Consider the following 17,179-nt stretch of genomic DNA (forward strand, 5'->3'; position numbering starts at 1 on the left):
ATTTGTTTTGCTTGATTAGCAAAATGTGTTGTTTACTCCATTAAGGCTGAAAAGTTAGATTCAAAAGGATTAAATTTTGTGGGAACAAACTGGAGTATTTTTAATGTATCAGAGCACCTGTTTAAGTCATTTACCTTGATAAATAAATTTTCTCTTGATTTATGTGAAGCTGATTGGAGAGCTGCTAAATCACTTGGTTAATCACAGCCTTTCTGTTTGTGTGGAAGACACGTGGCAGACACTCAGCTAGACTTGAAGATTGGCCATGGTCAGGGAAAGGTTTTGTAAAAAAGCAGATTAACAGCGCCCTTGTCACTAAGCAGTTTGGGCTGACAGGTATCTCCTGTTCCCTGAAAAGAAGCCCTTCTGGATGTGGGAGAGAAGGGAAAGGGAAATCAGAGGGGTTAAAGATGCAGGAAGAGTTGAAAAAATATAAGTATGTATGCCGATGGATTTCTCCTTTGGGTAGTGGTCTATTAAGTGAGCTATGATCCACAGCAATCCGGAACACCTTCCTGATTTGCACTGAGCAATTCCTGTGGGACTGGTGAAGCGTTTTTTGACAATTTAGAAAACATGAGGTGTGTGTGACACCTGAGCTGATACTCTCCAGCAGGGACAGGGTCCTTTCCGGCAGATACTCATATCTGGGTTTCATGCCAAATCCTGGTTCCAGTGAGAAAGGTTAGGATTTCATAATTGGTTTCTTCCTTTTTTGCATTTTGCAACTGATTTTATTTTACCACTGAGGTTTCAGAGATTTGTGATGGTGTAAGTTTACCTTGTGATTACTGTTATGTCTTCAGACCACCCCCCTTTAAACACTTATCCCTTAGCAGCATGAACAAATACACATCCTGAAGCAGAAACTGATGTAATCCAGGAGATCTGCGAGGGGAGGAGTATTAGCAGTTCAAGGCATATATAATACTCTTTTTCATTTATGATTTCAAGGCAAAGTGTTAAGATGTTTCTCAAGGCCTTTCTGTCTTCTGATAACAATGACCCTTAGCATTATTATATGTGCTGATTGCACATGTTGATTATGTTTTTAAAAGCATAGCTTAAGCAAAGGATTCCTTTTGTGTGTGCCTTGAAAATCATTTTTGATAATTGTACTCCAGAGAATATATAGCTGAGTATGTATGTACATACATATGCACCTGTGTATCTGTAGGTACTGTACATACCAGGGCTGTATGCACAATGGCCATGGTGATGAAGAGCTGTGTAGTAATGTGCCTACTCTTCTACCTGTATTAAGGAGCAATTTGTAGGACAAATTACAGTCTATTTTCCTCTTCTTTTTTTTTTTTCTCCTAAGTATGGACACACATAAATAAGCATGTGTACTTGTACATATGTATCCGTATACATTCTTGTATCATAGGGGTCTTTTCCAATCCATAATGATTCTATGATATGCACCTACAATATATTGGATGTGTATATATTCATGCACTTACATTTAAAAAATATTAAAGGTGAGCCATAGATGTGTTGCAGAAAATAAAAACAGTTCTTTTGTCAAGCATATATTTCTTACATAAAAGAGTGCAAACACAAACCAACATTGTGTTGTATTATATGTGTTAGCTCTTGTGAAAAGTTTATTCCATTTCACTGATCATCATCATAAAGTGCTAATTTTAATACACATAAATGCCATAAACCTTTAGGAGACCATTAGATTGTGATGTGGCATTACTCTCCCAGAGGGTTGATCCAACAATGTGTAAATGGACAGCTGATGCTATTTTTAAAGTGAGTTGTAGCAATTTTTGTGTTAGTGAACTTTGTTTCATTCCTTTTCAATATACTGAACATGCCTTTAAGTGTCCAAAGGATACTCCATAGACAAAGACTTGAAAAACTCCCAGAGGTCTAAAAGAAGTAACTTCCAGCAAAATTAGTGGAATGTGTGTGACAAATTATTTGGCTAGTGAAAGTCTCAGAAATATTTAGATTTAATCTTACGTTCTTAATCATGATTTCTGGTTTCTAAAAATTAAGAACAGTAGATAGATTTTATCTTAGCATAGCAGAGTCTGATAGCGGAGCTGAAAAACTCTTGATGTTTTAAAACATGAAGAACATATTTTAGTTCAGCCTGATCTCTGTTATCACTAATTTGATGCTTGATTTATGATATTGTTCATATTAAGCAAAGGTTTCTGGCCTAACTCACTAAGGGACTAAAAAACTACCTAGCAAGTGGAATACATGTAAACTATCACCAGGAAGATACCACCACGCCAGAGGAAGAGGCCTGATGCAGGAGTGAAGAGTATAGGATTTTATGCAGAATGGCTTTGTTTGTTTGTTTATTTGTTTTACAAATATCTCCTGCTCTGGTCACAGGAAATGATGACAATAATCTCAACTCCATTTTTTATGAGCATCTGACAAGATCGCTGCAGGAGTCTCTTTGTGGAGATTTGATTCTGGGCCGCTGGGGAAACTACAGCACAGGAGACTGTTTTATTCTAGCATCAGATTATTTAAATGCTTTTGTGCACTTGATTGAAATTGGAAATGGCCTGGTCACCTTTCAGCTCAGAGGGCTGGAATTTCGAGGTAAGGATTCCTGATGTTTTAAATAACAGCAAAACTTGTGTTTTTTAATCTGTCACAAATCTATTGTAGATTCTAACATAGATTTTAACATCCCCTCTTGCTGTTGTTTTTATTATTATTATTATTGTTGTTATTATTTGTGTTTAGAAGCTCTGTATTTCTTCATATCATTATTTGAATTACACTGTTTTGAAACTTGACTGTTAAAAAATTTGAACTTGCATTCTGCACTATCATGAGACATTCAGAAATAGTGCGTTGAGCTATTTCCCTGGTTCACTGATCTTTCAGGTTACATTTAGGCACATGTTCAGATTATTTTTCTCTGTAACCACAAGAAATGGTATTGCTATTAAAATTGTTCAACTTCCCCACAAACTGGCCTTTGAAGAACTACCAAAAATCACAAGACTCTTCCCACGGAAAATTTAGCATGTCTGATCATGCAAGGTGCCAGTGCTGAGATGGTCTCCATCACTGTGGAGCAGGAGAGGAGAAGCAAGTAAATCAGGCTTTCATATTTCTCCTATTTAGGATATGCTGAGTTCAGCTGTTGAATGCATTTGTGTCATGACACTCCTTTCTAGGGAAAGACATCTACATCCCCTTCCTAGGTTTCCTAGATGCTATGACATTTGTGAGCCTTGTAGTATCACACTCCTGTCTTCTGTTATTTTCTTCATGAAGTGAGGAGGAAGAAGAAAGTAAACCCACAAAGCTTTTCAGCAGTTTCTAAATTCTCTTTATGCTGAACACTTTGACTGTGGTTGTTAGTTGGGTTTGTAACTTTTCAAAGATATCACTGTGCAACTGCAGATGCTTGGAGTTTTGAAATCCTGGAATAAACAGCTTCTGAGGCTCCAGGGATGAGCCACTAATGGACAACATGTAGGGGAGTGTATAATCAAGGCAACTTTTCATCAAGGTTACTTATGAGATAACAGAAAGCAGACTGGCTCTTTGAATGCAATTAGATGTGGGAAAGAAATAGGAAATAGTGTGTGGGCTTAGGTCTTGACTCTGCAACAGACTGCATGTGGGATGTTGAGCAGGTTGTGGTATGTACTTGATGCTCACTTTCCTTTCTGTATGCTGGGGAGGAAGATAACATTCCTCTATTTTAAGAAAAGTTATGTGGAAAACAGTTAAAATCTGAAAGAATTTGGTGTTGTAGTAGCTGGTGAGATACCAGTTCAGGCAAATTGTAAGAAGAAAGCAATTGGAAAGGGAGAGAGAATTTGTTTATCACCCTTATAATTCCTCATTGTTTGTAATGATGGTGATGTATGTGTGTCTGTGGCTTTCTTCAACTTCAAAGACGTGTGTGTGAGAATTATCTTCTTTTGTGCCCTCAAGGTATGTAGTGGTTCTCATCTGTTAGAGATAGGCACTGAAGTTAATGCCTTATAGAGGCCACAAGCTGAAAGGTTTTTTTCTTTCTGTAGATTTGGAATTTGCTATTATTTCTTTCATGTCCAGGCAAGACAAATGCAGATCTGTGTTTCTTTTAAAGAACAGTTAAATGCTGTGGCAGTTCAAATCATTTAGTTGTAGTACTGCTGATTTCACAGGCTGATAAAGCTCTGAGATAGTTGCTACTGGTTTTGGTGGGTTTTTTTGTTTGTTTGTTCTTTGTTGTTCTTTAAGACTATTTTAGTCAGTGTTATTTTTGGTGCCTCTTTGTTTGCTCACAGTGCAATTCTTTATGTAAACTTTGTGAAGCCAGAAAATGTTTAATTTCTGCAGATCTGAAAATAAAAGTGACTTCCAGGGTGGATTTATGTATGTCTGAAAAGTGATGTATCTTACAAGATGTTGATGTAATGTTCATATTTTTGGAATTCTGAGTGAGTGGGACCATACATGTTTCCATTATCCTCCATCCTGATTTTACCAAATTATCTTTGCTTTTTTGCCTAAAGTAGTAGTAGATTTGAAACAAATGAAAGAAATCTCACTTTCATGCTTAAACTGCAAGAGCTGTTTTTTTCTTTGCTGCCTCTTCATCAACACCTCACTTGTGCCATTCAGGAAGAACAAACCTTGCAAAGACCAAAAAAATATGTGAGAGGTTGAGCATCCGCTCAAACCACATTCTGACTGGATGAAAAGTTCAGGGGCCTAGCAGGCAGGCTTAAAGAATTGAAATTTGAGTAGTGAGTAACTAGGTAGGTTTTTTTGTGAAATGACTGGGGAAGAATATGATTTTGAGTCACGTTTGTTCATTACCAGGTGGGAGCCATTTTGCATCTGAGCTTGAGAGCCAAGCTCAAAAATTGCACATCTTTGTATTTCCTTAATTTAGTTTCTGCAAGGAAATGGGTCTGAAAATTGATGCTTCTGTGCCAGTTGCCTAACACTGTCTATTTGTAAGCAGCTCTATGATGTCTGCTGTCTGCAACAGGTCTAGGCTGAGCCACCACAGCCTCTTCTGGAGCTAGCTGAGTTCTAGTCACAGCTGCCCTCCTCCCCAGTCTCTCTTGTGTTCTTCAGGAGGTCAGTATCTTTTGAAAGAGCACTCATCTGAGCATTCAGAAGTCCCTATGAATGGGACCAACACAGTGGCAGCAAACCACGAACCAGGAAAGCACAGACAAATTACTGAAGGAGGAAGAGAGGAGTGGGAAAAAATGGGAATGAAAATCTCACCTAGATTGTGAGAGAAAATGTATGATTAATTTGTGTCCTCATATGATACATACTAGATGATTTCTTTGCCTTTTTTTTTTTCCTAATATTTCACCAAATATTTTCTCTGAGTACAGAAGATACATTGGGTTACATCGTTTGGCCTAGAAAAGAAAAGCCAATGTGTATCAAATAACAGAACATACCTGAGGAGAGAAAACTTAAGATGTGTAGTATTGGCCATACACGAGTAAATCCCTCTGGACCACATAGAATAGATGCCAGAGAAAGCACAAGAATTTCAAGCCTATTTAAGGGGAAACAGATGAGCCCAGAGGGGAACCAGGCACAAGCTGGATAAGATGGATCTTCCTTGTGCAGACTGTAACAAAAGCTTTGTGAACTCCAGACTGTGTCAGATAGTCTGCTGTGTGGCTGGTGGAGTCTTGCTCAGGTGGCCTGTTGATGCCGGAGTGTAGCTTATATCTCTGGGTAGCTTGTGAGGCCTGGTTTGCTTTAGATAATAAGTCGTACTGCAGCACCATGCCCGTTGTGTAACAGGTTACATCCTTGTGTTAGCAAGGAGCTGGACTGCTCTGTTGGGGCTAGGGCATTAAGTAAAGTTGCCAGGAGAAAGGGAACAATGTAGAAGAGTTTGAGTAAAAGGAGCTAGAAGGGCTGATGTGAAGGCAGAAGCTGTGAGAAGAGACAGGTCAAGGGCTGTTTCAAGGGCTGTTCTCAGCTCTGTAAGCTGAGACAGAGCAGAAAACCTTCCTTTGAGCAGGATTGCTCCTGCTGGAGCAGAAAGTTAGGCAGGGCTCCCCTGGGCAGTAGGAATGACCATCTTCTGCCCCAGCTGGGCAGGTTCTTTCCATTTCAAGTCCTACAAATGCTCCATGGTGGGTATGGGATACACCTTAATACAGTAGGATTTTTTTTTCTATACGTAGGTAGAGTGCACTAAACTGCTGCAAGAACTTTGGAACTTTCAAAGCTAAGAGGCAGTTCATGTTAAGCACCAGGCTTTAAGTCCCCATACAACCATGTTTCCTCTGCTTTGTGCATTTCTCATTACTATTTTTGGTTGTCTGGTCATATGCTGGATTTCACATAGGTCCCTGTTTTCATTCATTGTAATGAGTGGTTTACCACAAAGAGGAAAAAAAAATGGGCAAGAGGAAGAGCTGTAATTTTTGAGCTTTGGCTTCTTCACATCTGCTTCAATTTCAAACATATAATCTTAATTGAGGGCCCTAAAAATCCAATCTTCCTTAAATAGGAAGTCTACATTTGCTTGGAAAATGAATGAATCATAACAAGGTTCTCTGTGCCTGTGACTGTTTTTTGAGTAAGCCAAAATCAATATTTATATTGAGGAACTCTGGATTTTCCTGCATTTGTCATTGTAGTGAAAAGCTATGTCGGCAGTGCTGCAGTGCCCAAAGAATTCACAGTGTCTTCTGAATTCATGCATACTGGTAGCAGGAAAAACTGCCTTCCCTATTTGTATCCAGCTCCATTAACGTGTCCCTAATGTTAAGCATTGACATTATAAAATGACCAGTCCAGATTCCTTTTTAACCGTATATAATCAAAGTGTGCTTGTCTTGGCTGTTAAATGAAAAGCATCTTTGCAGTGAGGGTAAGATACAGATAGAGCAAACTAAAATAAAGGAGTTAGTAATGCTAGGGCTCCTTCAACCATCTTTAGTCTTGTTTAAATAAAGCACCTTGTATGAATTACCTCTTCATTCTCCTTTCTGCTTTCAAAGAGGGGATGTGCCTCCATTGTGTCATTTATCCTGGGTGTAAAGCAGAGATACCCATATCCTCTATCAAAATTGAAGAGGGTAGAGATGAGCAAGCTAGGTGGAAATTTGCAGGTACGTGCACGTTGCTGTGAGTGAATCAAGCCCTTCAGTAGCTGATCTGTACTGTCTGGTGCTAGACTACAGTGGTGTGCTAAAAGCAGTCTGCCAGAAATATGTAATGTATCATTTAATTTGAAAGGAAAAGACAGGGGAAAACCCATGATCAGGGAACACAGAGAAAGAATGTCAAAATATCTACCACCATGTAGAATGAGGAAGACTTAAAATATTTTCCTGTTTAGTCTGTGCCTCAACAAAATGTCTTTTGGAGACCATCCAGTTAGGTGTAGCGTGTGCTGAAATTACTTATGCATGGTAATGCTGATATCTTGAGTAGCTGTTTTCTAGCTCATTCCTAGTATTCTTCAGTCATGTAATTAACTTTTAAATCTGTGCTGTGATTTTGTTGCTGAATGTTGCACGTGCAATATTCACGCTTCACTTGGAACTTCATTAGATGAACCAAGGAAAGAAGCGCAAGAAGCACAGTGCAGGCACGGATGTAATTGTACATAGTGGCAAGCAGCTGTGACAGCAGGATGGGATCGCCTGTGGGGCTTTCTCTGTGTTAGCTAGTTTATTTCTCACGCAAAATGGTGTATGAATGCAGCCAGTTTAGGGTATGTGCTTTAGGCACAGTAATGATTTCTAAGAAATAAGGACAGTTACTCATTTTGGCAGCGTGTATGTATATATATATATACACTGTGTAGCTTTATTACAGTAGCAAGGACTTTACCAGTGCAAGGATTATTTATTGGTGTTTGATTTCTGTGTCTGAAAGCTCTGTAGCACTAGCAGGAGTCATTCTTTATTTAAAGACTGATTGCAGTATTCACTTTTTACTTTTACAAATCACTTCACGCTGTTGGGAAATAAAAGTGCCCACCTTCATGTCTTTCCTGAAACCATGCTTGAAGTATGTTCTTTCTATGCACAAAGCCATCAAAAGGTTTTGGAAAACACAAGGAGTTCAGAGAAGAGCAGCCATTTTTAACTCATCTCTTTCAAGAGAAGGTTAAAAGAACAGAATGCACATTGTTTGCAGGAAAGAACAAAGGCTGAGAGACACGAGGCTCAGAAGTATAATGGGCACGAACAGAAAGGCTGCAGAGATTTCTTTGCTTTAATCACAGTGATTTAATTGAAAAGACATAAACCGGGGAAGACGTGATGTTGAATGCAAGAAATCTGCAGTACAGAAGCCTTTCTAGGTGCACAGTAATACCCCAGCAGTGTGAACCATCTATGCATTTCGAATAGAATGCTTTAGTTTCTGTAACGTGGACTAGAATAAATATTTGATGCCTTTTTTCCTTTCCTCCCTCACAATTTTGTATGTATATATGTGTGTACTGGGGCAAACTTCTGAATGGAAGGAAAATGTTGGATGCTCAGTAACTTTGTTATTGAAAATAAGTATTTTTTGGAAATAAAAGGTTGCCTGCATTTTTCTCCGAAATAGGTGACGTGAGAGGTTCTTCTGCTATTTGGTAGCTGTAAGTTTAACAGCCAACGTCCTCTGAGAATGCTTTCTTTCACCTGGGGTTTTACGGCACAGCTCATTTTTTGAGGGGATGTGGTGTGTGTTATTGGACCGACTGTTTACTTTGGAAAATGTATTAGTTTTCAGGCATGCAAGCACCTGAAATACTTGAAAACTGAATCACAGTTTTATGGTTAGTAGATCTGATGTTTGAGAAATTAGTATTGCTTTAGTTCTGTTTTGTTTTTAAGTCCTGAGATACTTCTTTGGAACAACCTGAAGGTATCACAACTTAGAAATTGTTACTCATAATCCGAGCTCTACAAGGAAGAGAGCTGGAAGAAGCCAAAACAGGTGCTGTTTTCCAGAATACATCCAGTTCTGGGATTTGTGAGTTTCCTTTTGGAGCTTGGTTCAGTCCTTTGTGAAGTATTTGCTCTCCTTTGTTTCTAGAGGTATATACAAGACTTGTTTCAGGAGAAGATGTTTAATTGTGCTCTTTATGCTTCTTGGTGGTAACACCACCTGCTGTACTGAGCAGAAAGGACACATAAAACTGCATCTAGATGTTGTCTCACAGCATTCTTCATTGTGTCCTGCAGAACTGAAAAATCCTTTTTCTTTCACTCACTGAGCTATCAAAATTAAATTAAAAAGCATACCTTAAGTTGTAGAGGGTTAACTGGTTATTAGTTGAAGTGTATTTTGGGTATTCTCTCGAATACTTCAGTTTCAATGTTCTTATTTCCATTTAGGTCAGATCATTCTGGCAGCACACAAGTCAGTCCTCAAGTCCTGATGTGTCAGGAAAAAAGCATTTCAACTTCTCACACTGATTTTCTCCTGAGCTCACATAAGATTGACCTTGCTTTGTTGATCTGGCGCGTGTTCTTGCATTGATGAATTTTTGGCAACCATCCAGTGTTAGGTATCTTATAAATGAATCAGTCTCATCTGTACTAGCAAGGGTCACAGTGAATGGCTAAGGCTGTGTGAAGTGAGGAAGCTTATTTTCTTTCTTTCTACATCAGATTTTAAAATGACTAATTACCATTGAAAACATTTTCCTGTATTTTGATGTTTAATGGTACTACACTTAATTATATTGCATAACTGAAGTGCACGTTCTGCACCCTGCTCTTTGGTTTAATGAATAATTCTCTTAGAATTGCTTGAACTTGCTAATTTTTGGAGAACCAATATAAAATTGACATTTTAATCATCAGCTTATAACACATATATGAAAATTTAGTGTCACTGTTCTGTAAAAGATGTACATTAATGCTTAATTTCATTGACTGTGACTTGTCCCTTTTGGCTAGGTGCATATAACTGAGTACATGCTCTCAGTCTTTGTAGTACCAGTGTCTAAAATCTCAAGTAGAGAACAAAAAAGGATTAATGCAGCAGTAAAATAAAGTTTTTTAGTGATGTGGAAGTCAGTGGCATTGAAGTCCAGACAGTGAATTAATGGCTGAAAGCATAATTCATTTAAGAACAAGAGAAAATTTCTGGCATTCTGTCTGGAACTGACTGCAGAAAATAAGGGAAACCAACGTGTGCTTGAGCATCAAATCTACCTACTGTCTTCACAAACTTGAGTCTCTTTACTAGGTGATGCTCAGAAATATTAATCAGTGGATGAATTGGGATCAAGGACACAAAATAGAGATTTGTTATTATGGCAAAGCAGTGGCCATTCCTGAGCTCACACCTTTAAAAAGTAAGCAGAGGCTCTCCAAGTAATCCAAACATCAAATCCCCAAGGTGTTGGTACTCCAGTCCATCCGACAGCCATTGTTAAATGAGGGCATGTTTGCCAGATGTTGACAGAACACAGCCCTGATATCATTCTTTGAAATCAATTTGTGGAATGACCACATGAACTCCTTGGTTTCCTCCCAGAGCATTTGTAATAATACAGTCCCAGATAGAATGTCTCTATCTTCCCAAGTTCAACGTTGATTGTATTTCATTGACTGAAATTACCTAGCACAGATGACTCAGAGATATATAGATAGATAGATAGATATAATTTTTTTTTTTTACCTGTTGCATTAGCTGAGAAAGCAAATAGTTGTTGTGGCTGCTTCTCTTGTTTGCTATGTGGTGACAGCTCCCCTCAAACACTGAGGGCCCCTTGAATTGTCCAGTTATTGTCTCTTTTGGTCCCATATTTCACAAAATACATGACTTAAGAATTAAGTACTAGTAATTCTAGTACTAGAATTAAGAACTAGTAATTGCAGAGTCTCCAGTAGTAATATAACGCATTTATTAACACCAGCAATCCTAACATAATAACAACCTAAAACATAGCCAGTATCTCATAGGAATGAAATGGGATATTGTATACAAAACAGAAAAATGGATTTAATAGAGACAATGTAAACTCATCTTTTAATTCCACTAGTTGTGAGATTAGTGCCAGTTGTTTATTAGGTTTGTGCTTTTCACCATTTTAAAACACCTGGCAACGTTTAATTTAGCACCTGAGGTGAGGACTGATCTTCTCTTAACTTCAATGTAATACTCTAAGACCTTCAACTTTTCAAAAAATAGACATAACAGTAGCAGCACTAATATTGAGTAGTTGTTTTACCCTTTTTAACCTATGTACAGAGGGATGTGCCATTTCCTACTTCACTTTGAATACAGTATATTTTGACTTGACTTTAGAAAAGCATCCAGTGATCCAGCACAGTTGCTGCATTTTTGCTGTTAAGCATTAAGCATTAATTCATGTAGAAATCTGTGAAATATGAAGCAGAAGCAGTTTGGTTCATGTCCAGTCCCATGGCAAATGTCAGCTTGATAGGTCATATTTTTCACTTTGTGGCAGACTTGGTTGGAAACATGTTTATATTTAGGTTACTTAGGGTATTTAGTAATTTGTCATAATTGTATACCCTTGAAGTCAACGGGAGAACACATGAGTGTGTGAACAATATTGGTTACACAGTGTAAGTTTTCACTTATAAATATGTCCATGTTCTTATCTTATTTAAATTGTCATGACAGAAGAGGCTTATTGGCCCTGGCAGGGGGGTTCGTAGATGTTGCTTATTTTTATTTACATAGTCTCTTTTATTTACATACTAATAACATTCTCAGAGACAGGATGTGTTTTAAATCATGTGACTTTTTTTGCTGTTTTTTACTATGAGAACACAAAACGTCCTCTGAAGTGCACTTGCTGATAGGCCTTGAGTGATGGTTTATGGAGAACTTAGGAGAGACTAAGTTCTGCAGTAGCCCACAGAGAGTAAAATTTAAGTGGGTCCATGCATCTAGAATGTATAGCTCAAGTATCTTGAAAGCTTTGTGGGAAATACATGGGTGTCCATCTCAAGTTTTAATTTGTAGCGTCCAACATGGTTTTGAAGCCACATTCATAGATGTCAAAACCCGAAGAGCTCAGGTTGGCCAGCAAGTGTGTGCAACGCTGGCCAGAAATGCAGTCTGCAAAATAGCAGTGTTACGTCTGCATCTTCCTCACAACTTCTTTTTAAGTTTAGATGACTTTTACAGAAATATTTACTCTATTTTGATCTAGAGCCTATGTAATTGGCTAATTAGAAAGCTGTTCTGTCCTCATAATGTGCTGCCACTAGTGCTATTCATTAGAAATGTTGTAGCATTTATTCCAGTGGGAGAGAGAACAACCAGTTGCATGTTATTTTTGGAGCCTGCTTTCAAAGATAGTTTGCTCTAACACAGATTTTATAAGAGTTCTGGCAGACTGTAAAATCTTTGTGTCTTTTATGTTATTTGAAGAAACAGACTGGGACTTGGATCGATTTGCTTACTATGCCTGATGGAGCAAGAATCTTTAGTGTTGCTTCCTGGTTGAGTTTTTATTGAGGGAGAAGCAATGGTCCGTAGCTCAGCTCAGAACCAAATGCCTAGGATATTATATTGGGCCTTTTAGGCTTTTATAGGTGATAGTGACTAAGTGATGGACAGCACTTCATTTTCTACTGCACGTGAATAAATTTACACATCTAGTTTGTTGCTGTAGTTCTATTAGGTTTTCGGTAAATGCATAGTCCCTTCAACCATACTTTCTCCAGCTAGACGTCGTTTGTTTCTCCCACCTTACAATAACTGTCACCATACTCTCTTTTCCTCACTGCCAAGGGACATATTGCCAGCAGAGAGAAGTGGAGGCTATAACAGAAGGAGATGAGGACGATGAAGGCTGCTGCTGCTGTAAGCCAGGACACTTGCCTCACTTGTTATCGTGTAATGCAGCCTTTAACCTCCGATGGCTGACATGGGAAATAACACGAACCCAGTACATCCTCGAAGGATATAGCATCATTGATAACAATGCTGCAACAATGCTGCAAGTGTTCGATCTGCGGAGAATTCTTATCAGATACTATATAAAGGTAAACTCTTGCCTAAAGTGGACTTTTTCCTATATGGGTTTGTCAAAAGTGATGGCTGGCTGTTAGAAGTAATACTTGAAGTAACTGGCTTTATATTTATTCCTTTGCACTACTGGCAGTCAGACTGGGTCAGTATTTGGTAGGGATAATTAACGTGTGTCTCCCTTTTGCTACATATGACTCTGACCACTTAATACAGGAAGTTGCAAGCATGCTTAAGCAGAAGTCAAGGTGAGTTAGCATCCTTTCGTGATAGAGGCAGAGGAAGCATTCTTCCAAAGCAAAGCTTCTGTGACAGTTTGTTTTTTGTATTTGCAGTGTTATTAAGATCACAGTGACCACACAGATATCTGTTTGTCAGAAAAGCCAAACCCTTTCTAACCCAGCAAGTGAAGAAATCTCTGTGCAATACTGTCTTCTGCTGAAGCAACAAAAGCCAAGTGCTGCCTTTTATGCCACTAGTACTGCCATTAAGCCAATTACCAAAGCTCCCAACCATCTCTGACATTTCCTTCCTACCTACATCTCCACAATTTTAGAGCTCTTGTCAACCATAGAGAGAGACCTGCTGTAAATAAATTAATCACCTTTTTATGCAAGTGACCTAGTGCGGCAAAAACAAGATAATTGCACCACAAAAGTGCTGTGTTTTACTCTGTGTTTACTCTGTAAAACACAGACTGGAGTTTCATAAATAATTTTACAGACATCAAGGCCTGATGACCAGCCTGGTTTAATTATTTAAAAACAAAACTGCCTGTAAACACGCTTATTTCATTTTAGAAATAGGTTTTCTTTGCTTCGATGAAATTTGATAAAATCCTTAGTACAGCCTAGGAAGATGAGAAGGTTGTTTTGTATGAGATAAGCTGTCATCATGTTTATTTAGTGCTGCTAGAATTTTACCTTTGGATAAATATACAATACCAGAAACAGAGGTGAGAATTCACTCCTTCCCCAGCTCACTCTAATGGAGGAATCTTGAGCTGTGAAGACCCTGGGCCACTGTGAACATTTTAAACCCCTGACATTTTGCTTTTAACGGAGCAGGAAGGTAATTGTATGAAGTCTAGTTAATACGGTATTCATGTAAGACAGATCACAAACTCAGAAAACCCATAGCTTTAAGCTTCAGCAGCAACTGCATCTCCATCACACTGAGTGCTTGGAGTGCTTCTAGTCTGTACTTTGTACTTTAAAATACCATAAATATTTGCTGGATCATTTCTGAACTGCCATATAGCTGAGAATGTACTCATGTACTGCTACTAAGAGCAGAATTTAATTAGGTGGCCCATTCTGCTATTTCTGTGTCTGATTGCCAGTCTGATTATTTTCCCACCTGAAGCTGCTTCTTTGGAAACACAGGTGAGAATAATAAGAAAAGCAAACTGTATTTTAAAGATCAGTGAAGAAACCATATGCTTGGTTTCACTCCTCTACTTTGTGAATAATTATTATATTGATCTTTTAAGAGTGAGTTGCACTGAGCTTTATATTCTTTGTGTGTTTATTTCATTTTGCTGTTTCACTGGCAGACCAGAAAGGCCCTTATTTCTTCTTGTAAGAGGGTTTTTATTCTCCACAAATAAAGTGGGTCACCTGTAGCCCTCCTACATACATTTTGAAATCATTTCCTGCTCAGATACTGTGATATTTTTCCCTTGTGCCTCCTCCATCTCCTCTCAATATATTCTTGTTTAAATGTCTTCTACTATTCCAGAAGTCTGCATTCTCGGAGTTTTCAGATCCTATTGTTTCTTTGTGAATCTTTTTAGAAGATAGCATATTGTTCTCCATGTGCCAAGAAATGTAGGCACTGTTCCCACTGTGCATCATTCTGACTTGTTTTTTTCCTCTGGAGCTTAATTTTCCTCTTACCTGTGTATTTTTGTGCAGTTTGAAGGACAAATTGTGGATGACATCTGGGATTTGTAAAAGGGCTGGTGGTGCTTCTGTCCTTTTTACATTTTGATCTGTCATATTTTAATTTTATACATTTATTTGCTTAATAATATTCCTGTTTCATGAGTAAAGAAGAACCACATCATCTTCAGTTGTGTTCATTCATCTCCTGTTGGCTTCAGAATCAAGTTTAAATTAATATATTTAATTAAAACAAAACATTATAATGATAAAGGATTGTAATGTGCCTTCTCAGCTGCTGTCACCTTCCTTTGCAAGACTGGAACTTCTCCTGAGGTTTTGTGTTCTTCTGAAAACAAACTTTAAATTTGGTGTTGATAGATTTTTCTAGCTAATATCTTAATGATTCCAGACCCACTGGTTAGAACTCAAGCTTAGAAACTCAGGCACAGGCATGAGATGTGAGTCCCACTGCTTATATTTCTGTATTTGGTATAAGAACTCCTGGTGAGTGCTTTTCCTACTTCAGTGCTTTTTAAACATAAATTCAGTTGCATCATTTATCAGCTTTTTAAGATCAGGGGTTGGACTCGATCTCTAGGGGTCCCTTCCAACCCCTGCAAGTCTGTGATTCTGTGATTCCACACAACTCATTATTCTTTACTGGTCTCATCGACAAAATATCAAAAATAATGATGCTACTAAATACAGAGTAAAAAGAGAAATTAAAGAGTGTGTGTGTGTGTGGGGGGGGGGGGTTGGTTCAGAGTTGAATTGGACGCATCTGACATGTCTTACCTTTATGAGATTTAAATCACAGTGGAAATGTGCTTTTTTGAAGAATTTGAAAAGCTTTGTACTCAGATAGCAGGAAGTCTACACAGGAAAAATAAACCTACTTGGATCATGTGGGCAGCTACTGCTGTTTTTTTTCAACATTTCTCTGAACTTTTGTCAATATCATTTCCTAGTACTCCCTAACTTGCACATTGCAAGGCAGGAATTCCATGTTTTTGTTGCAGTCGATTGATTTGTATTAGTTTTCCTGTAATGCACCAAGGTATTAAATATATAAGACTTCTATTTCCATTTCCTGCTGTTTAGATATCAATTATTGCCATCTAACTAAACAGTCTGGTGAAGCATTGAGCCAAGCATTAAAAAATAGGAAAAATAGTTACCATTATGAATTGCTAGTGTTGTCTTATTTTATTCTTTTCTGTATAAAAAAAAAATCTGCTTTAATCAGAGACAGAGTCACTAATGTTTGCTCATTTTGTCAACAGAGTATAATATACTTTACAGCAAGCTCTCCCAAAATTCTTGAATGGATAAAAGATGAATCCATCCAAAAGACACTGCAGCCTTATGCAAAGTGGCATTATATTGAACGTGACCTTGCAATGTTTAACATTAACATAGATGAAGATTACGTTCCCTGTCTCCAAGGAATAACAAGAGCTAGTTTCTGCAGTGTTTATCTGGACTGGATTCAGTACTGTGCCAGGAAAAGGGCAGAGGTAAGCATGCATTTTTTCATCTGTAGTGGTTGTAATTTCTGAGATTGGATTTAAACGATGCATGGTTACCCAAGATTAATACAGGAAAATGTATTTCATTTAAGCTATTAAATGTAACGTAAAGGAAAAACCTTTGCACTGTAAAATGGAAATAAAACCATGCATTACAGACTATTCTTGTGCAAAAAACTCTCAATCAAAGCTGTAGTCTTTGAATATAGAACCAATTCCATACCGTGCATACTCTCCAACACAGCTAATTTTATCAACTCTAGAAAGCATGGATTTAACAAGTGCTTGCAGAAGTGCTGCTGGAGCAGGCTGTGCTTAGGGAATGCCATCAGGACATTACTGTTCTTCAGTGCAACCAGTGTTTGGATACGCATGCCAAACATTTGTCCATGTTTGCTTGCTCTTTCCAATTGTTTTCCTATGCTTGGGTACTATCCTCAAATGGTAGAGATATTTATACCTAACTAAGCTAGTAAATATCACCCCTGAGGGCTGATAATTCAAATGTGAACTGTACCACAGGAGCGTGTGAAGTGACCGTACAGCACTAGAAGGTCAAGGGCAAGTTTGCCGCTACACATTCGTGTGCTTTCAGTCACTAGGATTACTGATGGTCAGCAATCATTTGGCAGAAATGCTCTACTGTATTTCTGCAGAATACTCGCAATAGCCCTGAGGGAGAATACAGTTGCAGACAAAGCATATTCCTCTGTTTAATTTTCTGATTATTGCTGACACTGGGAAAAAATGAGAAGTGTGTATTTCCTCCCCCATACACTCTTATTTGGGTATTTTTCATTCAGGATCACTGACTGAGCATCCTAT

The 17,179-nt window shown here is 38.2% G+C and overlaps 1 protein-coding gene across 1 annotated transcript in view; it reads left to right on the forward strand.

The window, feature by feature from the left end:
- Positions 1-17,179, forward strand: part of PCNX2 (pecanex 2) — a 144,577-nt gene that overhangs the window by 109,351 nt on the left and 18,047 nt on the right. Inside the window, exons 25-27 of the mRNA XM_065730527.1 lie at positions 2,362-2,577; positions 12,703-12,956; positions 16,109-16,342. Coding sequence (XP_065586599.1) covers positions 2,362-2,577; positions 12,703-12,956; positions 16,109-16,342 — 704 coding nt within the window. The remainder of the gene's footprint in view (positions 1-2,361; positions 2,578-12,702; positions 12,957-16,108; positions 16,343-17,179) is intronic.

Source organism: Cyrtonyx montezumae, unplaced genomic scaffold, assembly GCF_038088225.1.
Source record: "Cyrtonyx montezumae isolate F1298 unplaced genomic scaffold, pur_monq_1.0 scaffold_0, whole genome shotgun sequence".
Lineage (NCBI taxonomy): Eukaryota > Metazoa > Chordata > Aves > Galliformes > Odontophoridae > Cyrtonyx > Cyrtonyx montezumae.